The sequence below is a fragment of the Camelus bactrianus genome, chromosome 11 (genome assembly GCF_048773025.1).
Source record: "Camelus bactrianus isolate YW-2024 breed Bactrian camel chromosome 11, ASM4877302v1, whole genome shotgun sequence".
Lineage (NCBI taxonomy): Eukaryota > Metazoa > Chordata > Mammalia > Artiodactyla > Camelidae > Camelus > Camelus bactrianus.
Window position 1 is genome coordinate 28,749,363 of NC_133549.1, and position 22,494 is coordinate 28,771,856.

The 22,494-nt window shown below is 47.2% G+C and overlaps 1 protein-coding gene across 1 annotated transcript; it reads left to right on the forward strand.

Annotated features, from left to right (window-relative positions):
• The first annotated feature begins 1,822 nt into the window (after positions 1 to 1,822).
• VAX1 (ventral anterior homeobox 1) lies at positions 1,823 to 6,707 on the forward strand. Its single transcript, XM_074374464.1, has 3 exons — positions 1,823 to 2,997; positions 4,127 to 4,314; positions 6,132 to 6,707. Exons 1-3 carry the CDS (start codon positions 2,757 to 2,759, stop codon positions 6,705 to 6,707), a joined length of 1,005 nt encoding a protein of 334 aa, XP_074230565.1. The 5' UTR covers positions 1,823 to 2,756.
• The last annotated feature ends 15,787 nt before the right edge of the window (positions 6,708 to 22,494 follow it).

Consider the following 22,494-nt stretch of genomic DNA (forward strand, 5'->3'; position numbering starts at 1 on the left):
CTGGCGCGGTAGGTTTCAGCATGGGTTTCAGAGAGCGGCGGCGCTGGGTGCGGCCTGAGATCTGGGACTCTCCGCGGTCCGGAGGTCTCCGGAGTGGGTAAGGAGGCCCCAAGGGACCCGGAGCAGTTGGGATGGGGGCGGAGGGAGGGCCTGGCCCCAGCCATCTGTCGTAGGGTTTAAGGCCCCATTTCCTAGGTGGTGGGGAAGGCCTGGTGGGCCGGGTTTTAGGGCACCACGGTCTCCCCGCCCGCGGAGGCCCCCAAAATTGCCTCTGGTTGAGCTCTGCAGGTAAACAAGGGCCCCATACCCAGCCCGAATCCCCGTCAGGAGGACCCGAATCCCAGGTACCCGCACTGGCTGTGTGGTAATGGGAGCCAAGACCCCGCGGTGGCGCCCCACATTGGCTCGGCCCGCGAGGGAGTGAAGCCCTCGGGGCCTCGAAACGCCAACCTGGGCGTTTGAACATTGAGGCAAAGTCGGAGACTTGGCTGGATTCTGTCTAAAGTCCACTCTACATCTTCAAGACCGGAAGGCCACAAAGACACCCCCCCACCCCTGTCGACCGGCCCCGGCAGAGCCAGGAATCAAAGGCACTTTCCACCCAGAGGCCCAGTTGGCGTCGGGTTTGGAGGGCTGCGCCCGCGGAGGAGGACTGACGGGCCACCCATCTGCCGGGGACCCGGGATACCCGCCCTGCAGAGACTAGCTCAGGACAATCGCGCGCGCCCGCGCGCGCGCACCGTCCCCCCCCCCCCCCCCCAACGTGCGCACACACAACCCCCAACCAATGAAATAAAGTAAAAACCCAAGGTCTGCCTCCGGGGCCAGAGACACCCGCCGGAACCGGACCAAGCGTTGGTTCTCCCAGCGAACTAGGGGGTGGGGGGAGGAAGGGAAAGGGGGAGAGTGAGAAGGACGCGGCTCAGGCCCCCTTCATCATCACCACCCCCGACACTTGCTGGGGTCCGGCTGGTCGACGGCGGCGGCGGGACGGTGGGGCGGCCCGAGCGCATCTTGCTGCCAGCCGGAGCCCCTCGGAGCCCACCGCACACACTTGTAACCCCTCCCCTCCCCTCCCCCTAGCCCACCGGCTCGCTGCGACCCCCGCCCTCAGCCCCCTCCCTTTCCCCGCCCGCCTCCGCCCCCATTCTTGGAATTGTGTGGAAAAATTCTCAGCCAAACCTCCCACCTCTCCTCTCCCCCAACCTCACTCCCTTTAAAAAACCCCCTTTCCTCCCCGGCCCCTGCACTCTTTGTGAATGAGGGCAGGGAACACGGCCCTTCCCCCGCCCAGGAGCCACGCCAGACCGCCGCACTCAGAGGACTGTTTGTTAATAGTCCAATTAGATAATTGCCATCTTTCACTCCTTTTGCTCCGCATTTCCCATAAAGGAATGAATGGGGAGAGCGGCGTGGAGAGGGCTTCTGCCCCGGCAAGGTGACGAGAAGGGCTGGAGCATGCTCCTTGCACAAGGCCATGCGCTTGAATTGAATCATTGTGGCCTAATCAATGCTCTTATTGGATTACTGGCTGTTGCTTTTCTCAAAGATATTGTAGCAGAGACAATGAAATAGCTAGGGGAAAACTTTTTTTTTTTTTTTTTTGAAGCAGATCTCACAGTTGAGATTTTCTCGGCTCTCTCTCCCTCTCCCCCCTTCTCTCCTGCTGGACTCTCTGAGTACAAAGCTGCCCTTTGAATGGGCTGCCTCAGGGCTGCTGGAGGTGCAGGCATGAAAAAATCCAACTGGAACTAAATGAAGAGAGGTGGCAGTTTAAGATGGCTGTCGGCGTCGAGGTGTGTTAAGAAGGAGCTGTTTGGGACGAAAGCTTGGCTTTTTAGAGTGTGGAGGAGATACTTTTTGGGAAAACTTTTTCTCCTCCCTCCCTTTCTTTTTTTCCCCCTAGAGGCAACTGCTTTCTTCTGCTGCAGGGTGTGTAAGGGTTTTTGTTTTGTTTTGTTTTTTTCCCTCCCCCCTCCACCCTCATTCAGCTCTATCTGTGGAGTGTGGAGAAAACCCCTCTAGCCGGTATGTGAACAGGAGGGTCAAAGGCAAAGGGAAAGTTAATAATGCCTGCTAATGGTACTAACAATTCAGGATGAATCTTGTCAAAAGTTTTTCTGGAAGTGTGGGTCTTTGATTGTGTGTTTCCTGAAAGCAAGACCAATCATTTCCGTTTATTCACTGGCTAAACCCCTACTTGATTGGGGACAAGGACAGAAACCATCCATTACGATCTGATATATTATCCAAACAATTTAGTGTATTCATGAGGTAACCGAAACGTGGGGGCTGCGAAATTACCCGTAATCAATTGCAACAGCGAGTGTGCGTCCCCCCGGGTGTCGGACAACTGCAACTCGCGGTCTCAGTAATAGGCGGGAGCCGCAGCAATTCGGAGTTGCGCTGCTCGCTACCTGATCGCCAGGCTGGGGACACTGGACGTGCTCAGAGGACGCGGGCGCTGACGAGGCGGCCTCGCCGCTGCTCCACCGGGATCCTGGACCAGACCCGCCGCCTCTCGGCGAGCGCGCCACTCGGCGGTCGCCGCTGACCCGCCCGCGGCCGCCGCAGCCGCCCCGCGGGGACATTCATTCCGGCCGCTTGCCTCTCTCTGGGCCGGGCGTAGGGGCTGCATTGTAGGGGTTTTGTCCCCCTCTGCCTTTTTTTTTCTTTTCTCCTTTTTTTTTTTTTTTTTTTGTTTTTTGTTTTTTGGGGTTTTTGTTGTTGTTGTTGTTGTTGCTCTTGCCTCTCCTATGTTTGGGAAAACAGACAAAATGGACGTTCGGTGCCACTCGGACGCAGAGGCTGCCAGGGTCTCGAAGAACGCGCACAAGGAGAGCCGGGAGAGCAAGGGCGCGGAGGGGAACCTCCCTGCTGCCTACCTCAAGGAGCCGCAGGGCGCCTTCTCCGCGTCGGGCGCCGCGGAAGATTGTAACAAAAGTAAATCCAATTCCACAGCCGACCCGGATTACTGCCGCCGGATCCTGGTCCGAGGTAGGAATGGGGCAGGGCTGCGGGGAGCGTTCTTTAGGGGCGACTCCGAGGCTTGAGCTCCGCGCCGCCGCCAACCCTGGCCGCCGGGGACGGTCTGCGGGCTGGGACTTAAGAGAAAGTTGCTGGCCCTCCCCGCCCTGGGTCCGGCCGGCCGCTGGGGACTCCCACCTGGGGCGCGCTCTCTCCGGGAGCCTGGATCCCTCCAAGCCTCGAGGGGCCCCGCCGGCTCGGCTGCTGAGGGAGCCGAGGGTCTGTGCGGGCCGGCTCAGGCTCCAGGCTGCGGCCTCCCACCCGGGAAAGGAGCAGGAAACTCTGGAGGATGAGTTCGCGTTCTGCTGGTCGGAGGACCTGACCGAAACCCTCCCGCGGGCTCCCGCATGCTGGCGAGTTGAGCGCGGCGCTGGAGAACAGCCGCGGACTGCGGGCTGCGGGCTACAGCCCGGCCAGTGGCGCGCTGGGCCGAGGGGCCCGGCGCCGCGCTCCGGGCTGGCGGGCGCCTCTGGGAGAAGGAGCTGGGCTGGGTTGCCGGGCCGCGAATGTCGCCTTAGTGCTGGGCTCGGCCTCGCTCTGCTGCGCCGTGTGCGCTCGGCTCGGGCGGCGGCGGTGGTGAGGCCCGGCCTCGGCCCGGCGCCGCCCCCGCCAGCAGATCGCCAGGCCCCGCAGGCTCCGACTCCGTCCCTCCTCCTTTCGCCGCCTGGGCTCGGGAGAGGAGACCCCAGGGTGGGGGTGGGGACCGCCGGAGAGCGGTCTGGTCAACACGCTCCAGAGCTGGGGCAGGCAAGTCCTGGGTTGGTAAGTGCAGGCACCCTCAGGTTACAGGGGACCCAGTCTACGCAGCCGAGGCCCCCAGGCAAAAGGAACGTTAGACGATTTGAAATTGATTGTTTTCCCTCCCTTGTCCGAAAGGCTCTACAAAGGCCAAGCCCGATTTCCCCTCCCATCAGATATGTGGAGTTAGTACCCTCACCCACCAAACACACAGCTTCCTTGCTCCCCAGCTGTAGCTGCACCCCACCCACCCACCTCCGGACTGCAGGCTGCTAGTGATTATGTCCCATAAGCCAACTCCTGCCAGGGGAGGTGGTGGGAGACAGGAGGGTGATGGTGCCTGACATCTCCCCTTCCCCAGATGCCAAGGGGTCCATCCGAGAGATCATCCTGCCCAAGGGCCTGGACCTGGATCGGCCCAAGAGGACGCGCACGTCCTTCACTGCGGAGCAGCTCTACAGGCTGGAGATGGAGTTCCAGCGCTGCCAATACGTGGTGGGCCGCGAGAGGACGGAGCTTGCGCGGCAGCTCAACCTCTCCGAGACCCAGGTACCCGTCGGCCCACACAGCTCGGCACTAGCCTCCTTTCCCATCACCCCCAGCCAGCTCTTCCACATCACCTAGCTTGGCTCTGGACAGAGCCTCCCAGAGGAGGTAGAGGAGATAGAGAGGATGGGGAAGAAAGGCCTAATGCTTTCTCCCCTTCCTAAGCCATCCTTTCCCCCTTCACCCCCGAATCTTCCAGGGCCCATGAGACCCCAAATCCTGTCCTTTTGGATTTCTTTTTGGACCCCAAGTCTTGAGAATTCCCTGCTTGCCTCTGCTTTTGGAGGAACTGATTTTTGTCCCTGTTTTGGCCACCCCATTTTGGCCAGATTTCCAGGCACCACCCCCTCTGGAGACCCCAGCCTTAAACAGCACCCAGGCCCACTGAGCAAAAATGGGGCTAGGGCCAAAGCCGCCTGTTCCAGCGCTGTGGGTGACAATTTGGGATTAGAGAGGTGCATATTCCACAGATCTGCCTTTGCAGACCAGGCTGCCCTCCATGGCCTTGAGCTAGACCCAGCCCCATTCCCAGTCCTGAGCACCTAGGAGGCTCTGCCTTCAGTGCCAGTGATGTGTGAGTTATGGGATGGGACGCAGATTTTGGGCCTTGGGAGCCAGCACTGACAAATGTGCTTTAGATCTTCTCCTTTACCTGAAATCCATATGATGCTGCTTGGGTTGGCCTTGTGGACTCTGGGCCCAGGGGCACTTTAGGGCCTGAGAGCTTTGCATTGTGGAGGTAATTTAGGGCCTGCCCAGGGCATAGCACCAGTTTGGCCTAGGTAAGGCATATTCCTTTCTGAGGACCAGTCCCTTTCCCTGTGCCCAGCTCCAAAGTGGTTGGGGGGCATTTTAGGTATGGGATCTGGGCAGAAAGCTGAGAACCAAGGACAAAACATATTGGATGTTCATTTTGAGTTTGAGTTGGCATGGTAGCTTTTCCCTATTCTCTCTGCTACCACCCTTCTTAGTTTACAAAATCTAGACAGGATAACCTTTCCATAGAGCTGCCTAATTCCATTCTGGGCCACCAGCTAGGCCTGAAGAAGGGCAGAGTGAGAAAAGTAGGTAAGAGAGGAGGTTGATCGAGAGCATTTAGTCCACCCCAGTCTACTGTCTTCCTCCCATGACTCCAAAGTTCATGATGGAGAGCAGCAGAGTAAATTAAGGATATCACTCAGACCCTCCCATCCAGCTGGTAGTGAGGAGGTGGGAAAATCTTGGCCTATGAAGTCCATCTTGCACAAATTATTCCTTCTATTGCCATCTTCCCTGCTTGCTGCTAGTTGATGGTCAAGTCTGACACCAGCAAGCAAGAAACAGCCTCTTACAGCCTTCAACAAGAGTGGTGCTGTTGGGACTAAATTCGTGCGGTTTGGGCCAGGGGCCTGGGTCCTGAAAGGCAGGGCAACACTCCACCCCACCCATCCCACTTCCTACTTACCACTTGCCACCCAGCATCCCTTAGGCCTTCCACCTGCTGGAAATGAGGGCCTTTATGCAGCACTGATCCACAGGTTTGGCTGCGCCCACTGAAATCCCTTCTCGTCTTTCTTCCGGTTAGGGTCATGGACATTTTTTATTTGTAACCTGGGCCTGCCTAGGCCTGCTTCCATGACCCGGAAGTGCAGCCTAGCGGAGCTGTGTCCCCTTCTTGGTGGACCTGGCTCCCCACCACTCACCCCACAGCTCCCGGGTCCGATCTCTCTGGCTGGAGTTGGGGAGGGCACCCGGAGCCCTCGTGCCCTAGGTGCCCGCTCCCCCTGACGCCCGTCTCCCTCTGCCCCTCTCTCCCACTATCCCCGCGCCCCGGCGTGCAGGTGAAGGTCTGGTTCCAGAACCGGCGCACGAAGCAGAAGAAGGACCAGGGCAAGGACTCAGAGCTGCGCTCGGTGGTATCTGAGACGGCTGCCACGTGCAGCGTGCTGCGACTGCTGGAGCAGGGCCGCCTGCTGTCGCCGCCCGGCCTGCCCGCTCTGCTGCCGCCGTGCGCCACGGGCGCTCTCGGCTCCGCGCTACGCGGGCCCAGTCTGCCGGCCCTGGGCGCGGGCGCCGCCGCGGGCTCGGCCTCCGCCGCCGCTGCCGCCGCCCCGGGTCCCGCGGGCGCCGCGTCCCCTCACCCACCGGCCGTGGGCGGCGCTCCGGGTCCCGGGCCCACCGGGCCAGGGGGACTGCACGCGGGCGCACCGGCCGCCGGCCACGGCCTCTTCAGCCTGCCTGTGCCCTCGCTGCTCGGCTCGGTCGCCAGCCGCCTGTCCTCCGCCCCGTTGACAATGGCGGGTTCGCTGGCCGGGAATTTGCAAGAACTCTCCGCCCGATACCTGAGCTCCTCGGCCTTCGAGCCTTACTCCCGGACCAACAATAAAGAAGGGGCCGAGAAAAAAGCGCTGGACTGATTTTAAGTGTTTCCCTGTATTTATATTTATAGTATCTATTGTGGTGATATTTATGGACACGCGCGTTTGGCGCCGGGGCTCCTGCGCTGGGCTCCCGGCTCCCACGAGGCGTCTGACAGCTCTTCTTCCCCACCAGGCTCTGCTACCAGTATTATCCCATTTGAGTTTTTTTTTTTTTTTTCTCCCTACCTTTCCTCTGTGTCGTTCTCCTCCCCTCCGCCCCTAACTTCCTTCTGAATCCAGGAGAATCCAAAGAATTGGGGCAAAAGCCTAAGTTAGCGAACCTGATGCCCCCAACCAGTGACGGCTCTGGAGGGAAAAGACTGGTTCTAAGTCCAAAGCACAGAACACCTGCTCCATATTGGGCCACTGCTGCCGTTGATTAGTCTTATGAATATTTGAAAAAGGAAAGCTGCACGCAGACCCCAGCTGAAAAGATTTCACTAGACCAAAAAGGAGGACGTTCCTTCCTCTCGCCAGAGAAACCAGGGCTTTTTGAAGCCCCTGGGCCCCACTTTGCGGACCTCTCCGGAAAGTCGATGCATATTCAGCTTCCTGGCTGGACAAATCCTGCCGAATTTTCTCCTCTTTAAAGAAACTCCAATCACAACCACCCCTGACCCCAGGAGACAATAAACCAAACATCCTGATAGGCAACGGTGGTAATAAATTTGATCTAACCAGCAATAAAACAAGAGGAACAACTACCACACAAAACCAAATGAAGTGGAACCAGTTTTTAAATATTCATAACAATGGAGTTTGGAAGGCTTAAGAAAATTCAGAATAGAAAATGTATCCCAGGGCAATGCAAAATTAAAGTTCTGGGTGTGATGACTTTAAACAGGAATTTAAAAGGGAAAAAGCAAAAGGAAAGCCCACGCCGCCGATGAAATAAAATTCAGAATCTTTTCTGAGGCTGTTCCAGGAGTTGGCCGACAGCTTCACCCTCCTCCAGGAGAGAGATCAGTGCAGCTCGCGGCAGCTCCCGGACCCGGCGCTTTTCCCCATCGTGTCCTCGACGGGTGACTCTGGGTAGAATTGTTGGGTTTGGAAATGAATCAGTGCCCATTGCCTCCTCTCCCCCACTCCCCTGATTCACAAAGCCCTTCCAGCAAACATGAAGAGCCCGGATTTCAGAATTCTTTGCGGACCAGGAGGCAGGGTGGCGGTAAAGGACAGTAGGGCCGCCGGCCTCCTCTGTCAGTAATCTCTATATTCCGGATCAGTTCCTTGCATGGATAGGAAAGGCAGCCCTCTCCACCCCCTCCTCTAAAAAAGCCCCAGGGTTTCCATGGTTCCAAGACAGAAACCCGAACCGCGATGCCGTCGCGGCCTCACCCCTTACCCGCGCAACAACCACCGTCCCCACAGCCACCGCCACCCGCATTTTAACCAAAACCACAGACCCAGGCGGGGAGGTGTCGCAGTGTCTAGAATGTATTCCTCCATCCGACGCCAGCGCAGAGCATTTAAAAAATAGTAATTTTATTGTAAATTATTTAAGTCGGAAGCTTTTTTCCTTTTTTTTTTTTTTTAGGCAAATAGTGAAGAAAATAATGATTCAAACGCGGGTAGGTGTCACTGAATCCTGGCTACTAACTTTGTTCTGAATGTTTTGGATATTTGGATGTTTTGTATTTATGTGGTGAGAGTGAAATATATATATCTATGATGATAAATGAGGTGTATTTTTGTCTTGTATTTGAAGGATAAAAAAACACAAAAAAAGAAGAAAAGGAAGAAAGACCCAGCAAGTGATGTCTCAGCGTGGGGACTCCTGGGGCAGAGGGTGGCAGCCCTGGCAGTGCTGGGCCCTACAACTGGTACTGTGAACGCCTGGGATGAGGTCTGAGGAGGATTCCGGTCCCGGGGGACAGAGGTGCCTGGCTAAGATGTTTGTTCCACGTCCCTGAGTGTCTTACTCTCTGGCCCTCTATTCCAATGCTGTCGGAACTTCAGGTCCTCCCTCTTCGACTTCCCACTTGGTGTTTCTTGTTTTATTTAGAAATTTGTCTCTGCACACCCTAGAGTTCCTAATAACTCTCCCTGCTTCTAGAGTTTTCCAGCCCCATCTCCATGCTGGCAGTATTTTGGATTTGTGCAATCGCAGGACCCTGAACAGGAAAAGGTTTTTCTTTCTTCTGACTTAGAATAAGTCTCTCCACCAGCAAAGAGAAACTTACAAGGAACAAGAGAATAAAGTAGATATTAATTCCTGTGGAGACCTCTCCCCACTAACCTACACATACACAGTGGTGACAAAGTAGACTGGTTCTGGGGAAGCAAGGAGGGTTAGGGACAGCGCTCCAAAACACACCCTCCTAAAGCCGTGTGTCAGCCTTCGTGGCGTATGAACACCTGGGTGATATGGGGCTCATGGTTCCTTGGGGCATCCGCACGAGCCAGGCCTTTTGGCCCCCTCTGCTTCTACTGTGTCTGAACCACAAGTTTGAGGCATCCAAAATGAGGCAGTGGCACAGTGTGGGCGGGAGAGTTGCTGAGCTGAGTATGGGTTGGACTCCACCAGGACCCTCACCATGAGCTCAGCATTTTGCGAGATCAGAGCAGCCCCAACCTCCAGACAGCCCACTTTTGTTTTTCAGAGTTGCTACACACCCCTCAGCTTCATGACCTTTCCGCTCTTTCTTCCCCTCCCTGTCTTTCTCTTTCTTTTTTCTCCTTTCTTTCACCTCTTTCTTTCTACTCTTTCTCTTGTCTTCTTCCTTCCTTCCTTTCTTTCTTTTTCTCTTTTTCTTTCTCTTCCTTCCCCTCCCTCCTTCCCTCCCTTCCTCTCTCTGCCACTTTCCTTCTTCTACCCCTTTGATCTACCCTTTGGGCCCCCTCTAACAATCTCTCTCCTGGTGGGCTCCTAGTCTCCATCCCCTTGTTTCTCCCCCTTTAAATGCTTCTCTCTAGTCTTTCTGTCTCCCTCCTTCCTGTCTCCATTTGGAGACTTCCACAGTCCCTCTCTCCTGCTCTCTTTCTCTTCCCTTTTAGATTCCTCTGCCTACCCGGGTGGCCCCAAGGCGGATGCGTGGGTGGCTTTGGCTGCAGTTTCACTGCTGGTGGCTGGGGCCAGCAAGGGGGGAGATAGGAGTGAGAAGGTGGCATAATTTTATGGAACAAAGGAAAACACAAAATCCCAGCTTCAGGATCCAACAAGCTCAGCCCCCTCTCCCAGGAGCCTCAGCCTGGGGAGTCACCAAGATCCCTTAAACAGCTTCTCTCTCCCCTTTTTACTTTCTTCCTAAAAAGAGAAAGAACCAGTTACCCCGGCTCCTCTCTGCTGTCACCTCCCTTCCCCTCCCTGCCTTTGGGAGAGCTGCTGAGCTTTGTGCCTGCCACTCGGAGTGCAGTTGTTCTTAAAGAGACTCTTCTGCATAGAACAAGTATCACAATTTTAATTAAAAGACATTTATAAACAATTCATTTCATGTTAGTGCCTGTGCTGTTTCCCCCTTCCCCAAGGGCCTCCAGCAAGTTGCTTTGGTCCCTGGAGGCCTCTAGTGAGGCCTCTGGCCTCCAGCTAGTGACTCACAGGCCAGGGAGGAGGCAGGTGGCCTCTGTGACAACAGCTGGCCCTACCTGGAAGAAAGTGGAAGGGACTCCTGGGGGCCAAGGAGAACAGCTGGAGGTGGGGGTGCTGAAAGGCATCTCATGGTCAGGCCCGCAGAAAGCGATATCCAAGTTAGCTCAAAGCAGAGAAGAAAGAGAAAGAAAACCTGTCACCCAAACTCCCATGAGTTTGGTGGTCAGGTGAGGCAAAGATGTGAGAAGTCACTTGGGGAGCTGAACTGGACATATACATGTACGTGCGTATTCATAGCCACACTTGGAGCTGGCCTAATTCTGCGCCAGAATCTATGCGTAATAAGCAGCATTCAGCAGCCCCTTATAGTTTACAAACAGCTTTGTGCATATGCCATCTCTATTACTCCCCACTTTCAGCGATCCAGCCTCATTTTAAAGAGCCACGTACAGATTTGGAGTAGTCAAATGACTTGCTGAAGGCCACACAGTCAGAGCCACAAGACTCTAAGCTCCCCCTAGGGTCAGGGCCTTCCTCTTTCTGTTTCTTTCTCCTCTCTCCCCCTGTCCTGCCTCTCTCCTTCCCTCACTCCCTTCTTTCTTCCCTTTCCCTTCTTCCTTCATTCCTTTATTTTGTGTCCAAAGTGTCTGGCTCATGGTTACCCGAACTCTTTAGCCTATTTGCACCCACATCTGCCAATTCCTATTTCCAGCCCTCTTTCTACTATGCCAGCTGCTGAGGATTTACTTGGTGCCTTCATTAAGAGGTCTGATTTTCTCCCTTCCTGTTTTCTTTCCTGCTAGTATCCAACTCCTTCCCCCTACTTCCCTCTAGAATGCCATATCTAAACCCCTTTACCCTCTTTACCTTACACTTTCTAAAACATTTTTTTAAATTGAGGTATAACATTCATACAGTTGATATCTATATGGTAAAGTACACAAAGCTTAAGTATACAGTTGATGAATTATACACACACACTCTTGAATTGTTCCAGTGAAACTCTTTCAACTTCTCCTCTTGGACATGACACAGTGTCTTTCTCCTGAAAAGAAATGGTGTCATACTGGTGTGCTGCTTCACAGAAAACCATTCCAGGAAGTTTTTCTAAGGCTTCTTGAATGAATTAGAAATCACATAACATCCAACCCCCTGCAGTCCTGGGTTCAAGTGACAAACACTTGATCAGAACTTCAAGTCTACTACATTGGGGTTTCTCAAGATACAAAGGAAGACCACCTACTTCAGAATTGCTTGGGGACTAGTTAAAATGCAGATTCCTAAACCTCAGCCCCACCTGATGAATCAGAAACTCTGGGGGTGGGGTTCAGGAATATGATTGTTAACAAGTTTCCCAAGTGGTTCTTATCCATGCTAATATTTGAGCACTACTGTACTAAATGGCAAACTCCCAAAACACGGCATCCTCCAGCGTCTGGCCCAGGGCCTGGCATTTGGTAGGAACACAACTAATGTTAGTTGAACAAATTAATCCACATTTTCAGACAGTTTCTTGGATCACATCATACTACTATAATTTAACACCATTTCTACATTGGGAAATCTTTATATGTCAGAGTCTTTTTATTCAAATAGGTTTCATTTTGATGGAGGAGAGGGAGATGGGTCGATTTTGGTGGTTTCTTAGGCATCAGGGAAGGTCTTTTATCAAGCCACCAGGGACCATCTTTTTGGACCAGCTGCTCCCCTTCAGACCTGGGAGTTTGGGGAGGGCAGGAGGAAGGTCCTCCATATCTGCTGAAAGACACTCAGGTTCACATCTTTCTTGATTGGAACTGAAGGCATCTGTTGGAGAGACAGCAGAACTGTGGAAAGAGCAAGGCCCCAGGTCCAGAGGAACTGGCACGGAATGGACAAGGAAGCTGACAATTACTTCCATATTCTCTGGTTTATATAGTTGTTGATACAAAACTTATTTTCTATCTAAAAGCACATTTGCTTATTCTCTTACCCTGAAAACAGAAAATAAATATTGTGCTTTATGTGGTAGTATTGTATCCATTCTTAGAAATAATAGCAAGTCACACACGTTTCTCAGTATCTCACGAGGCCCAGGATGATGGTTTGTTGCACTAAGAAAAAGTAATTCATCTTAGTGGTTACTAGTTATAGGCTCTAGAGTCAGAGTGACTTGGGTTCAAATCCTAGATCCACCACTTACTAGCTGTGTCATCTTGGACTAATTACCCAGCTGTCTGCTTTAAGCCTGTTTCCATATATGTCAAATGAAGATAATAATAGTTGCTACCTCATAGAATTTTCATGAGTAGTTAATTAGATAAGTCATGTAAAGCATCTGGTACAACCTAGTATCAACATTCAAATATTAGCTGTTTATATAAGACTGCATCATCGTGGTAGCTGATGATCTGAGACTCTCTCCAGGCCTCAGTTTCCCCATCTGTAGACTGAGGGGGTTGGCTTTAAGCCCTTACCTGGGGAAGGACTTGGAATTGTGGTTGAGCCAGTCATAATGGAATTTATTCTCCCTGCCTTTAGAATGGATACCATAGCCATCGGCAAGAACAGCATTTTACCCCAAAAGATAAATTATTATTTTAATGACTTGGCAGACAGCTTTTAGTAGTCATTTTTCAGACAGCCCTCAGCTGTCAGTCTCCTTCAGGAATTGCTTTGGCTAAAGAGAACCACCTTGTTCAAGGTCATCCCTAATTTCCCAGTGTGGCTTCCAATGACTGAGAGACCTGGGGATAAGCCAGATCCTCACACTCCAATTTGGGATAGTTTTGAAGGGCTATCCCATCTTCCCAAGTCCCTGAAATGTTGGCTGAGTTTCTGGCAAAACTTCAATGCAGCTTGACTTCTCTTTCTGTCCAATAGTACTTCCTTCCTTTCCCTTCCACACTTGTTGAATTTGGAGTGCTCCCGAATAAACCTCCTACATGTGAATTTCCCCACTTCTTAGGGAACCCAATAAGCATCAAATGTTATGGGAAAGAGCATGCTAAGTGGTGGAAATGGAGAGGAAACACTGAGGACCTAGAGCGTAGAATGACTGAGGGCAAATGGTGGGAGAAGAGGCAGGAATGCTGGCAGGACCTGGCATACCATATTAATGACATTTGGACTTGACCATCAAGGTGATGGAACTCACCAAAAGTTTCTCCCAAAGAGATCACAGAATCATTGCAGGTCTGTATTTTGTTTCAAAAAATTTTATACAATTTTTAAAGGTTACTTTCCATTTACAGCTATTATAAAATATTGGCTATATTCCCCATGTTGTACAATTCATCCTTGAGGGTATCTTACACATAGTAGTTTGTCCCTCCCACCGTCCACCCCCTATACTATCCCCCCACGCCCCCTGGTAACCATTAGTTTGTTCTCTAGATCTGTGACTTGCAGGTCTGCATTTTGAAAGATCTTTTGGCTGTTTGGGGGAGAATCCCAAGGGATGCGGTATGGGAACAAGAGCACAAGGATTCTGAGGCGGAGGTCACTTGTGAGTTCACTGCAAGAGGGACAAAAGAGGATGACGGTGGTGGTGGTGGTGGTGCAGTAGCAGCAGAAATGAGGAAGAGAGGATGGGTTCAAGGTATTTTCTGAGGTAAAATCAACAGATCTTAGTCAAATGGAGGTGACAGGATGGTGGCACTGACTTCAAGATTGGGTCCAGTGGGACTTTGAAACCATTTTCCTTGAGTCAGGGAGGGAATCAAATGCAGAGCCTGAACCCTAGAAGTGGTTGGGGCGAACCTGGCCCCAAGGCTGGGGTGTCCGCGGTGAGTTCCGGTGGAGACTTCGGACCGACCGGAAGGCCGGGGGCCCCGAGGGCGGGGCACCTCACTGAGCATGCGCCCTGCCCTCTGCGCAAGTTGGCGTGCGCACTAGGCGTCTCTCCACCGCGTGAGGGTTTGAAGGACTCCCTAGGTTGAGCTCTCGGGGTGACTGGGCTTCTCTTCTCTTACCCGGGTTCCCCGCGTCTCATCCCTCCTGCTCCCAGCCGCCAGGAAAACGGAGAATTGGGCCTGTGTTGACGCTTTTGCTGCCTGGCCTTGACCTAATCTGAGTCCGGCCGTGGCACCTTCTTGCCCAGCCCTGGCAAAAAAAAAGCAAGGGAAATGATGCCTTCTCTGAAGGTCAGGCTCTGAAGAGGTCAGCAGGGACCCAGGTCTGTGGAGCAGCAGGAACCGGCATGAGGAGTTTCAGCCGCCACCCTTCTTGGTATTGCCTGTCGCCACCCAGCTGCTCAGCTCGTGAAAAAGGAGCGGGAGGTAGGCCAAACGCCGCCTTTCCGTCCTCCAGACCAACGCTCAGGGCAGCAACACAGGCTGTGAGTAATGGGCCCAGTCCTTAGAAGGGGAGAAGCAAGGATGGGAAGGATGAGGAGTTTGCTAAAGATGCCCAGTAAGGAGTGCCTGGATTTTGTTTTGTTTTCCCTTCTCGTTTGCTAGTAAGACTGCCATCTGTTAGATAGGTGGTCTGTAGGTAAGTTCATCCAGCCCATTTTCCTGAGGGTCAGACTTCATCCAGTGAAGAGCTAAATGCAAGTTTAATGTTGCTGTCCCAGATGTCAGTTGATACTATGGAGAACAAGCAGAGGGGTGAGAGGGCATTATTGGTTGGGTTGGGCAGGGAGCCTCTAGAGAAGGACTGTAGGATTCTGAGATGATCAGGAAGGTGTTTCAGGCCTTTTAGCAAAGGCAGTCCGGGGAGGGATGGGAGGGGAAAGGGAAATAAAATGAATTGGAGTGAAAGGAGGTGGAGGCGGGGCACACACTGAGTAGAAGTGAAAGATGAGGCTGAAAAAGTAGCAGGATCAAGAAAGGTCTCGTATACCAAACTAAAGATCTTTATTCTGTAGGCAAAGGGGATGTTTTTGGTAGGGCAGCAATGGGAGGAAAGCTGAGTTACTGGATCAGGCAGGTGCAGGCAGAGGAGAGATGTTAGTGAACAGTGATGTTAGGTATTGAGATCTGAAATTAGGCTGCAGGTGGGGAGGATGGAATGTAGGCAGGAGTTAATGTTTTGATCTATCAATGATGGAGGCTAGGGTCAAGTTAATACACTGATACCAACACTCCTTTCTAAACAAAAGTATTATTTCATTTTAAGATTCTCTTCCTGAGCTTTCTATGAACATGTCTGTTCAGAGACAAGAGGGAGGGTGGCAAATAATTATTTTGTGACTTCCTTTTCATTTAATAGTGTATCTTGGAGATCCTGTTATGTCACTTTAACAGGTCTATCTATTCTCTTAATCTCTCTAAATTTCATAATATGAATGTATCATAATTTATTTAGCCATTCATTTATTGATGGAAATTTGTATTTCTTTTTTTTTCTTTACAAATATATTTCTGAGAACATTCTTGTGCCTCTGCACCTAAACTAATATTTCTGAAAGTGGAATTATTGTGTCACATATGTATTTTAACAATTTTAATAGATACTGACCAAAGATTGAATGAATTTATATTCCCATTCACATTTTTTGAAAGTTAGGCTAGAAACTTTAATGTCTACTACTAGGTATGATCCATCAGAAGCTCTTCTATATGCTAATTTCTCAAATAATTGATGTTGGAACTACATGCAACATAAATTCCCTAAAGTTACTGCAAACATATAGTTTGTTTCTTCTCTTTCCTGGACTGATTTTTAATCTTGTATATCATTTAGGATCACCTTTAAAATTAAACAGGTGTATTTTCAAAATGATAAAAAGTTGAAATTTCAAGCTTTTCATAAAAGAGCAGTCCCTTGCCCTCATTCTCAAGCAGTAACCACCTTAAATTCTTTTGAATGTTTCCTTTACTTAATTCCTCCCCTTCATCTCCTTTATATATCCCAAGTTCCTTTCCTTCAATACTGTTTTAACTTTTTTTGAGGTGGGGGGGACTAGACCAACATTTTGTATTTACATTGTTACAATATAAACCCTATTCACAGTTGAGCTGTTAATGTATTATAAATCAATTTTTTGGTACAACTTTTGTTTTCCCTGGAGGTAATAGTTTCTTAATTTTTTGTTTAATTGGCTTTACTAATCACAAATTGATTTCAAACTTTGCCATGAGCGTAAATCTTCAATGAGCTCATGTGCATCAGATATTCTCCCAATTCCTTCTTTTTGGAGATACCTGCTCTAATGGGAGCTGCTGGCTCTCTAAGCCTGTGACACAGGTATTTTCCTAGCATCTTTCTTTGCTGTTACTCTTGGGATCATTATCCTTTCCTGGGTTGGAAGCTCTGTTTCCTGGATTCTGTTTCTTCTTTGATAATTTACTCCCTTGTTTCAGTAGAGCTGTTCATTCGGTAGCTCCTTGAGATATGGTGGTGTGTGGAAGTAATTCCCCCCTCCTCCCCCCACCGCCCCAATTTGCATGTCTGAAAGTGTCTCTATTCTGCCCTTACACTTACATGATTATTTGTTTGAATATAGACTTTTAGGTTGGAACTGCCTTTTTCTCAGAATTTTGGAGACATTGCTTTATTACCTTCTAAGTTCCAGTGTTGCTGTTAAATTCAGTGCTCTTCTGATTTATGATTTTTAAAAATGTGTGACTGTTATTTCTCTCTGGAAGTTTTTAGGATCTTTTCTTTGTCCTGGTATTCTAAACTTTCAAAAAAATGTGCTTGGAATATGTCTTTTTATACCCATTGTGTGGGTACTCAGCAGGCCTTTCATGTCCTTCGTTGGGAAATTATCTTGAATTATTTCTTTAATTTCTTTCCTTCCTTTTCCTCTAGTTATTTTTCTGGAATTCCTTTTATTTGGATATTGGGTCTCCTGGACTTATCTTGTAATTTTATCTTTCCTTTCCTGTTTTCTATCACTTGGTGTTTTGGATGAGTTAATATGTTATAAAGCACTTAGGACAGTGTCTGACCAACTTTATGTTCTAATATACCTGCTAAGATTTTCATTTTTAATATCCAAGACCTGTGTTTGATTTTCTAAATCTGAGCTCTCCTACATGGTATCCACTTGTCACATGGGGCTAATTAAAATTAAGTATAATTAAAAGTCAGTTCCTTAGTTGTATTAGCTATATTTTAAGTGATCTATGGCCAAATGTAGCTAGTAACTACCATATTGGACAGTGCAGATGTAGAACATCTCCATCATCACAGAAAGTTCTATTGGACAGTGTTGCTTGAAATTAAAAAATATAAATAATATCCTGTTATTGTTTCAAGAATGCACTCTTATCTATCTGAGAATATTAATAATAATTTTAAGTTCTTTCTAACTCTTTTTATTCTATTAGCTTGCTCATACTTAATATTAGGACACAAAAAACTGGTTGAAAGCTTTCTGTGTGTGGATGGGGCTTGTTGAATATTGAGATTTACCACTTGGTGATCTGGTAGGAATGTTTTGTTAGGGACCACTGAATATCAGTATCTTTATGTCCTTTCTTATATGTCAGATTTTTTAGAGAAGAATTTTCCAATCCCCTAACTAGAGGGTAAGTATCAAGATTTTTGGCAGTTAAGCATATAAAGAGGAGTGGGAGTCTCACTGACCAGTGTGCAGACTTTCACTTACTCATTTTTGCCTAGTTGTGCCTTGTGTCTTCCAATTCAGAGTCCTTGGTTCACTATATCCAGAAAGAAGAAGATTTCTAATTTTCTGCTGAGGTAAGAGAGGGGTGGTCTCCTGTCTGCTCAGGGTAGGAGATGGGATTGAACTGGAGGTCCAACTGCTTCTTTTGTATATTCATCCTTTTTTCCCTCTATTTATTATTATTATTTTTTAAAAATTGAAGTTAGTTGATTTACAATATTGTATAAGTTTCAGATGTACAGCATAGTGAGTAAAATTTTTTATTGATTATACTCCATTTAAAGTTGTTATAAAATATTGGCTATATTCTCTGTGCTGCACAATATTTCCTTGTAGCTTACTTATTTTATACATAGTAGTTTGTAACGTATATGTATAGTATCCTGTAACTTTGATGAACTCTATTAGTTCTAATAGTTTTTTTTTATGGATTGGAAAATTTCTCAGTTTTTCAGGATGAGTGTTGGCACTTTATGAAAAACAGCATAGTTGGGATTTATTGAAAAATGAAAATAGAATTTCTTTCTCTGTATTGTAGACATATTGTTTGCAAGTGGAGCAGTAACAACTGAGTTTTCATATGAAATGCTCCATTCTTCTTATTGTTTAGTGAAAGCTGCTGATCTAGCTTCTCCAAGACCATGGAAACTTGGGCTAGAGACAGGTAGCTCATAGCTCTGGGTTGAAATATTGTGATTATTATCCAAGAGCCAGTCTCCTTCAGGCTCAGCCTTCTGTTTCTCAGAAGGGAGAAATGTTGGATGACTAGAGGAAATTCTTCCTTCAGGGTGAGAAAAAGCAGCACAGAATTCAGTGAAGATGGGACCGTAGTAAGTTTTACAGTATACCTTCTAAATCTTTTAGGATGTTCACGTCTTGTTTTCATTATTTCTGCTCTAGTCCAGGCTGCTATTGTCTCAGTTCATAGATTACTGTAAAAGTCTCCTAATTTATCTCTGATTTTTTTCCCTACAGCCTATTCTCCACATTGCAGCCACAGTGATGCTTTTCAAATGTAGCTCTAAAGCTGGGTTTAAGTCAGTACTCTGATGGTGCATTTGAAACAGCAATCAGACATGAAGAATTAGGTAGAGATAATTTGCCACGGTGGAAGATGCTGAATGGGCCTACGCTCAGAGATCATTTTTGTAAGTATTGAGGGTTACAGGGTGCTAATTACTCACTGCTCGTCCCTTCTTGTTCAAATCAGCTGAAAATAAGGCACTAAATAATTGGCAACAAGTGACTCCCAAGCTTGTCTCCTGTTCCCCACCTCGAATTGAATTTATCCATCTAGGCACTGGCAGAGAAGGAGAGAAAGGTGGAGAGGGTTAGTACCTCTGTTCTTTAAGGCACCCACGTAGTGATTCCATGAATATTAGTGCTCACCACTCAGATTAACTTCCCACTTTTTTCTTGAGTTGTGAGGGTTAGAGGAACAGTTACCTTTCCCAGCGCTTTCTTAAGTGGGCAGAAGCATTGGCTAAACTGTCTTTTTAAAAAATGTGATAAGGTACTTTAAATATTATTGTTCTTAAATTTAAAATTATATAAAAGGTTGAGAGTTCTCACAGTTTTTTTGAATTTGTTTTAACTGTTTGGATCGCTATTCCTAGGTCTGATGCATGGTACATGCTTTAACATTTGTTGACTGACTAGAATCTCAAAGTTTATTAATACAGTGTATTTAAATCCTTTTTATTTCATAAGTCATCTCATGAAAATCTGCCTTTTAAAAAGCATTTTCTTACACGTTTTATTCTTTTCACTTTCTCTATGTAATTCTCTGTCCATCTGCCCTTCCCTGAACCATTTGAGAATATGTTGCAGACATCATGATGCTTCTTCCCTGTGCACTTCAGAATGTATCTCCTAAGGCCACTCTTCTACAAAACTACAAGACCATTAGTGCATCTAAGAAAATAAACAATAATTTTGTAATATTACCTGAATCCACTATGTATTAAAATTTCCCCATGTCCGAACAATGTCATATATATATGTCATAAATATCATATATATATATGTCATAAATATATATATATATTTAATCCAGGGTCAAATCTGGGTTATTGCATTGTATTTAGTTATTATATCACTTTTGTTTCATTTAATCTAGAAAGTTGTCTGATTTCTTTTCTCCCCCCCATGATACTGACTTTTGGAAAGTTTAGGCCAGCTGCCTTGTAGAATGAAATGCGTTGTATATTTTTCTGGTTGTTTCCTCACAGTGTCATTTAACTTGTTGCTCAATTCCCCCATATTTTTTGTGAACTGGAAATTAGACGTATTTGGCTAGAATACTTCATAGGTGATGTTTTGTTGTAATTGCCTTCTCATGTGATCCGAGCTGGAAAATCATTCCATTTTACAGTTATCACATAACTGCTTAGCTCATAATAGGCAGCATGTAGGTATTATATTAGATAAAATGGGAAATATAAAGAAATATTGTCTAACATGGTGCCTAGCATGTGATAGATGCTCTATAAATATTTATTACATGGTGAAAGATAGAAAAAAGATAATTGACATTTTAAGGCAATAAATGGTAAGAGTCAAATGAGTTGCTGAATGGAGTTGTAATTTAATTTAACAAATATTTAAATTTTGTTGAGCAGAGCTTCTGCTTTATGCTCTGAGCTAGTAGTGTAGGCACTGCTAGGTACTGGAGATGCATTGATGATGTAGACAACCCCAGCCTCAGCCTTTGAGAAACAAATGCCCCAGAATTCAGCAGTTGGAGAATAAATTTAGGTGGGAAGGAAGAACTTGTAGAAGTATCCAATAGTGTAAGTTGAAGTTAGATTCTAGAAGACTTTGAATGAAGGTCAAATAATTCAGACCATCAGAGAAGACACTGGTTTTCCAATATATAGTTTTGGAGTTTAACTGTTTGCCTTTGGGCAATATTACTTTATAACGTATATGGGCCTTAGTTTCCTTATTTGTAAAGTGAGCAGTATAAATATAGCTCTTATAGCTCATATCTATTTAGCACTTGTCACATGCCATTCTAAATTTTATGTGTAAATTATATATATATATATAATCTTATTTGGTCTTCTTATCTCTATAAGCCATCTTCTTCTTTTTTTTCATACCCTGAGAAGTTTACCAGAGAGACTTGCTTGTAAGGGAGAGTCACTTCTTGTGGATCTTCAGGAAGTCCATTAATGATTTCCCACCACCACCTACAGGGATCTCCAATGACATTCAGCACAGCAATTTTAACCTTGTCCTTTCAAGCTCAAATGTGACATTTGGCCCAGATTGTGAGATCTTCCTAAGAGAGTGTGATTGAGAAGTCAGACTGTTAATAATGGTCATTTTCTTATACTTCATGCTAGTGATTCTCACATCTTTTGCTTCAGGAGCCTTTTACACTCATAAAAAATATTGAGTACTCCAAAGAGGTTTTAGTTACTTGTATCTATTGATAGTTAGCTCACTAGAAATGAAAAGGCAGACATTTCAAAAATATATTTGTTCATTTAAAAATGGTAAACCTGTTACATGGTAAAATAAATCACAATTTTATGAAAAGTATATTATCCCAAACAAACAAAATTAGTAAGAATTGTGGCATTTAAAAAATACGTTTGCAAATTGTGTTCATGTATGGCTTTATAGATGACAATTGAATTCTTAGGTCTGCTCCTGCATTCAGTTTGTTGCAGTATTATGTAAGTCATTTTCTATAATTATCTCCATTCTTCATGAGAAAGTGAGGGACATGGAGATTAAATGACGTGTCTAAGATTATAGAGCTAATAAATGGTGGAATCAGAGTCAAACTCAAGCAAACTTTGGAGATTATACTCTTAGCCTTCTATATACTAAGTTGCCTGTAGGGCTGTTTAGAGTATTAAATGAAATAATGTATTCACTTAATCAGTGATTGATTGGCATATAGTAAGAGCTTAGTAAAGTCAGCTCCCATTATTATTTCACTTGAAGAAATTCTTAGTGAAATGCTAAAAAAATATGGTAGATTATTAAAAGGTTTGTGAGCTGTGGAGCATGTCACTGTTGGAGTATTGATTTTTGGAGGATTAATGTGACAGTGATAAGTAGGATGGGATATAGAAGGAGAGACTGGTCTCAAAGAGATGTTTGGAGTCTTGAAATAGTCCAGGGGAGTGTAAGGGAAGGTCTCCCATCACTAGAACAGCTTGACAGAGGAGGGAGTTTTAAGATAGCACTGAGAGTCAGGCAGCATTTATGGAATACCTGAAGTGCACAGATAAGTGCTGATTACAGCGGGAAAGAAAGAAAACGAACATTCTCTGAACACCCACGACAGGTGCCATTACCTTTTTTTTTTTTTTTAGTTGCCATTTCTTGAACACCTTCTATGGACAGACACTTGTCTATAATTATTCCTCATTCTCACAGCAATATTGGTGTTATTGGTGCCATTTTTCTGGATGAGGATCAAAGGTAAGAGACTTGCCCATAGAAGGGGGAAGGGGAGGGGAACTGGGGTAGAGAGAGCGAGAATGAGCGAGAGATCGTCAGGATTCAATCCCAGACCTAGCTGACTTCAAAGTCCATACTGGACTAAGAGCATTAGTTTGAACTTTAGGGATTCCATGAATTTTCCATGGAATTGTAGGCATAGTTTTGTGGAAAGACAGTCATTTAGCAGATTTCTCAAAGGAATCTGTGACCCCAAAAGAGAAGAACAATTGTCT

What these genes read in the sequence shown, in the direction of transcription:
- VAX1 (XM_074374464.1), top strand. Translation starts at nt 2,757, where the DNA reads ATGTTTGGGAAAACAGACAAAATGGACGTTCGGTGCCACTCGGACGCA. An exon ending in CCGCCGGATCCTGGTCCGAG is followed by an intron (nt 2,998 to 4,126) that starts GTAGGAATGGGG and finishes CCCCTTCCCCAG; the next exon opens with ATGCCAAGGGGTCCATCCGA. An exon ending in TCAACCTCTCCGAGACCCAG is followed by an intron (nt 4,315 to 6,131) that starts GTACCCGTCGGC and finishes CCCGGCGTGCAG; the next exon opens with GTGAAGGTCTGGTTCCAGAA.